This window comes from Nuphar pumila, chromosome 2 (genome assembly GCF_984573655.1).
Source record: "Nuphar pumila chromosome 2, dmNupPumi1.hap1.1, whole genome shotgun sequence".
Taxonomy (NCBI): Eukaryota; Viridiplantae; Streptophyta; class Magnoliopsida; order Nymphaeales; family Nymphaeaceae; genus Nuphar; species Nuphar pumila.
The window spans coordinates 144175134-144180375 of NC_143250.1; the positions used below are offsets into that span (position 1 = coordinate 144175134).

General features: G+C 37.7%; 1 protein-coding gene across 1 annotated transcript; it reads right to left on the reverse strand.

Moving 5' to 3' along the window:
• Positions 1-309: 309 nt before the first annotated feature.
• Positions 310-4793, reverse strand: LOC149847438 (carboxyvinyl-carboxyphosphonate phosphorylmutase, chloroplastic-like). The gene is made up of 7 exons (XM_089997023.1): positions 4476-4793; positions 4266-4339; positions 2958-3040; positions 2793-2817; positions 2577-2596; positions 2159-2314; positions 310-866 (listed from the first exon to the last, which is right to left on the reverse strand). Exons 1-7 carry the CDS (start codon positions 4757-4759, stop codon positions 501-503), a joined length of 1008 nt encoding a protein of 335 aa, XP_089853149.1. The 5' UTR covers positions 4760-4793; the 3' UTR covers positions 310-500.
• Between the last annotated feature and the right edge of the window lie 449 nt (positions 4794-5242).

Consider the following 5242-nt stretch of genomic DNA (forward strand, 5'->3'; position numbering starts at 1 on the left):
TCCACATTTCCAGATCCAAGTAAGATTTGAATTCAGTAGCCAGATCTGGACACAACAGATGCTCCATCCCCACTTTTCCTCATATCTCAAAACCAACAGACTAGATCCAACATAGGCCCACGAGCATGACTTTGAGCATATAAGATGAAGAGAGCAAATAATGCTTAATGTCTAGGCATGGCTTAAATAACCAAAACCTATTATCAGAATCAATACCAAATCTCCTTAGGGGCAATGGATAAGCCCACAGTTTTACGCTGCCAGGACAGTGATCATAAGTACGGCAGGCAGAGGCAGAGCGGCTCCGTGTAAATTTCAAAAAAGAATTAATACCGAATCATTTCCCATACATGCTCCAATTGCAGTTTCATTAACTACGCAGCACCAAAATTCGAATTAAGTTTATGAAAAACTAAATCATTGATGTGATCCTGTTGTTTTCCATATCATAGGACCAAATCACCAGATGTGATGCAGTGACAATAACATGATCACTGCCCTCAATGCCCAACTCCAGCAGTGCTCTTGATCTTGGAATAACGTGACTCAAGCTCGAACCATGACTCCAGCTCAATCAACTGATTGAATTCTTCAAAGGTAGCCAAGCTGTTAAGATGCTCTCTGGTTGTTCCCTTCTCCTTCAATGCTTTAAGAATATCAATCATTGCACGGGCTGATGCATAAAGTGTCGTGAGTGGGTGAACAATGAGGTGAAAACCCATATCTTTCAGCTCCTGTGGTGTATGTAAAGGGGTGACCCCTCCTTCTAACATGTTGCAGACCCTGTAGCCCTTCGTCTGATGCCCAATTTCCCTGAGCTCATTATCATCCCTTGGTGCTTCAACGAAGCAGGCATCAGCTCCTGCCTGCGTGCCAAATAAATGCCTTTGATGTTAAAACACTGGCTGTTAATTCATTGCATCTTCATCGGCAAATAGGACAGAAAAAGAGAAAAATAACTGATAGACTAGCCATGTTCACTATGTTTTACAAGTTGAATGCAGATGGTCATGCAAGTAGTGACAACATGTTTACTTAAGCTCCATAGCATCAGTAATAGCAAAAGCTGATGCAGTAAAAAATATAATTTACTGTCAACAATGAGAATTACAGCTAGATGGAAGAGTATCAACAGTTAGATTGAAGTGGATGACAAACTGCCATCATGAATGCAGATGGCCATGCAAGTAGTGACAACATGTTTACTTAAGCTCCATAGCATCAGTAATAGCAAAAGCTGATGCAGTAAAAAATATAATTTACTGTCAACAATGAGAATTACAGCTAGATGGAAGAGTATCAACAGTTAGATTGAAGTGGATGACAAACTGCCATCATGAATAGCCAAAGAGACAACCTGATTATTAACAGAAAGAACTTGATCTATCTCCTGTGTCTACAACACACAGAATTGAGTCCACATATTTTGAAGTGTCAACATATTAGAGGATTATGGCTATTGTATATGATGGTCTCAAATTTGGCCGAGTATAGATTAATTGAATTATTTTTTCACGTTTGGTGTAGGTGGCATCTTGAAAAACAATAAGGCCTGGAAAAAATGGGGTAGGATTGAGCAGGACCTCGATATATCAATTAAACCCTGATATCACGATCTTTATCAAGTTCTGTGAGGAGTCTGTACATGTACAAAAAATAACACATTGTCTTGTAGAAATCAATCTAACGGCTTGAAACACAACAAGAGGGAAAACAAGCTAAGGTACTAAAAATAGGCAAGCAGATAAATGGCATACGAGTCAAGCAGAGGAAAATGGCTGGAAAAGAAACGAATTGGGCCCTGGGAAGATGATTAACATAAATTTCTCTAAACAGCAGATCAACCAGTGGAAAAATGATTATCAGAAACTTCTCAAATGGCAAAAACATGAGACTATTAGGATTTATATTCACTGGTATTTAAATAGCAAAGCATATAATGATAACAGTATACCCATACTTTATTAAGTTAGATGGATCTCCATGTGAAAAGGGAAAAAAGAAAAGCAGATAAGAATCGAAATCATCTGAAACTATTTAGTAAAACCCACTAAATTATGAACAACTAGAATGACAGCATTTGATGCTGATTTCCTGTTACATATGATGGGGTTCAGGAATTGAGCAGTTTGATACTAGTTATTTACATATGAAATACCTCCATGTATAGGTTAACTCGTGCTATGGCCTCGGACAATCCACTTTTGGCTGATGTGGCCCGAGCATCAGTCCGGGCTACAAGGAAGAAATCAGAGTTCCCAATAGCATCTCTTGCAGAAGCTATCTTCACAGCATGCTCCTCTGCAGGTATAACCTTTAAAAAATATGCAAGAAAATAAGGCATACTGAAACTATGATTTATCCAGATAACTATAGCATTTCAAGATACTGCAAGAATAAGAGGCCATGTTCTTATGCATGTACAAGCATGTGCTCACAGACACGTAATACACAAACATGAATGCAGTCACCTGCCAACTGCCATGCAAGAACATGCAGCAGAAACGAATCTTAAGAAAAAGCTAAACAAAGTGTGCATGGATAAGGATTATACTGAAGCAGTCAGACTAATTTACCTGTTTGCCTCGCATATGACCTTCTCAATTGCACATGTAAAAAAAAAACACCATGAGAGCCTGAGACATTGTTCTAAATTTCAAGAGCAAGAGGTTCTTTCAAGGAGTACTTTAAGGAGCTAATTTTCTCTCCTGTTTTTTTTTTCCTGATAGGCACTCTAGGGAATAGCCCCATCAGTTTCAAACATAAATTGGAAAGGAGAGAAGCTTTCTTACCACACTTCTTTGGCCATGCTTGATCCTGAAACAAAAGCAAGCTCACCAATTTGTCAGTTAAAACAAACAAATGAATAATTATGAGCACCACATAGCAAAAAAAAAGTCAAGTGAATATTACAAAAAATCCAAACACAAAAACTGAAAAAAAATTATGAGAAGTACCTCAAGAAAGCACCCAGCAGCACCTGCTGCAATTAAGTCATGGACGGTCCTCTGTACATTGAGAGCATTACCACCACCAGTATCTAAGTTGATACCGAGAGCAGCAAATGAATAATTATAGCTCTTGCAAATTTCTGGGCAAATGATACGAAATATAAAAAGGACACATTTTCTTTTTATACACAAGAGTTGACATTAGGTCAACCGCAAACTTTACACTACACTATACATATATGTATGTATATGAAATCTCAGTACTGTATATATATGCATATGAAATAGTACAGCACTGTGTAGCAAAAACAAAAAAATCATAGGTGTGAGCTTTATCTGCTAAATCTAACCCATACATGCATTTAGAATAGTTCATTCATTAGGAAACACTTTGAATTGAGTTATTTTGACATAAAAGCCTTATTTCTTAAATCACAAAATTTTGGTGCATTGTGGACCATTGATCTTTGAAGTCCTTAAAACCGGTTTACACATCAGAATCACATTATTCATGCTTTCTGGTAAGTATGTAGACCATATCTGTAGGGTTTGATCCAAACAACATTTTAAAAAAATGCAAAAAAATAATGGCTTTGCTAAACAGCATGGCACTAACATAGTAGCCAATATCACACACACGATCTTCATAACCAAAAAACAATAAAATGAAGAAAACAGATAAAAATTTAATCAGATAATAGCGTGGGTCACGCTTAAGATTTCCAACCAAACTTTTCTTCTTTCTTAATATAAGCAAAAAATAATCAAACAAACGCTAAAAGCAGATTACGCATCAAAGAACAAACTACCAAACATGTAATTGGGTCTCTAAACACAATCAATTCAATAAACGCCATAAATTCAGGCTAAACCAATCTCAGATTCAACCTTACCATTTAACCATTCCACCAGAGAGAGAGAGAGAGAGATGCCATTCACCACAAAAAATAAAAAACAACAGAATCAAGGAAACTGGCCAGAAATTAATTAGATAAGCATGTGGGTTACTCAAAAGATTCCAACCAAACTTTTCTTTTTGAGTCAGCAAACAAGATTCAAAGCAAACACTAAAAGTTTAAAACAGATTACCCCCTCAAAGAATAAACTACCAAACATGCCATTAGATCCTAAATGCATTTATCAATTCCCTAAATCCCATCAAATCAACCTTGCCATTTATCCATCATATATATATATATATATATATATATATATATATATATATATATATATATATATATATATATATATATATATATATATATATAGATATATATATATATATATATAGAGAGAGAGAGAGAGAGAGATTACCAGCATCAGCGATAATGGGGATGAGAGGGGCAGCAGCACAGACGAACCGGGCCTTCTCTGCCATCTCCGGCGGCCTAAAATCAGAAAACCAACATCATAAAAAAGGATAAAACGTGAGAAAAACGAAGAAACAAACACATACATCTCCAGAGAAACACAAAAGAAGCAAAAAAAGGAGAAGAAGAAGAAGGAGGGGGACAAAAGGTTCACGTGAGGAGGCCGAAGTCTGGCTTGCCGAGGAGCGAAGCCGAGAGGGCGTAGCCGGAGATGAAGCCGGCCGAGAAGCCGGATTTCTGGACGATGGCCGCCGAGAGGGCGTCGTAGCAGCCGGGCATGAGCACGATGCCCTCCTCCTCGATCAACCGGTGGATCCTCGTGTTGCTCCTCCCCGGAGCGTCCACAGAGCTCATCGAGGCGGGTCTCCGGCCGGTCGTTCTCCGGTTTCCGGGGGCCGGAAGCCGAATCGCGGCGCTCATCGAGAGTACTCCGGCCATATTCTCTCTCTCTCTCTCTCAATGGGTGAAGAGAACAAAGAGAGTGTGCTTCACACTGCGGTGATGTCAGGTGGTTTCGTTGTGGGGCCCAATTTCATAGTGTTGGCTTATAGGGGGCCCCACATTGGACAGAGGTCTAGCTCGATTCATAGTGACAAATATCGCGAGATTTATGAAAATCTCGCGAGAAATTACCTAAAAGTTTAAAACGGCAATTTCCCGCAAGATTTTCAAAATATCGCGAGATTTATGAAAAAACATAAATACCGTGATTTAAACGTGATATTTACGTTTTAAACGGCTATTTATCACGAAAAAATCATGTATTTTTTATTTTAAATAATTTGTATTAATATTTTCTTATAAAAAATAAATTATATACTTTTTAATTTATTTTTTTATTGCCGAGATTTTGCCGAAAAAAATGCAAGATTTATGAAATTTGTTCAATTTCTCGTGAGTTTTTGAAAAATGAGAAATTAA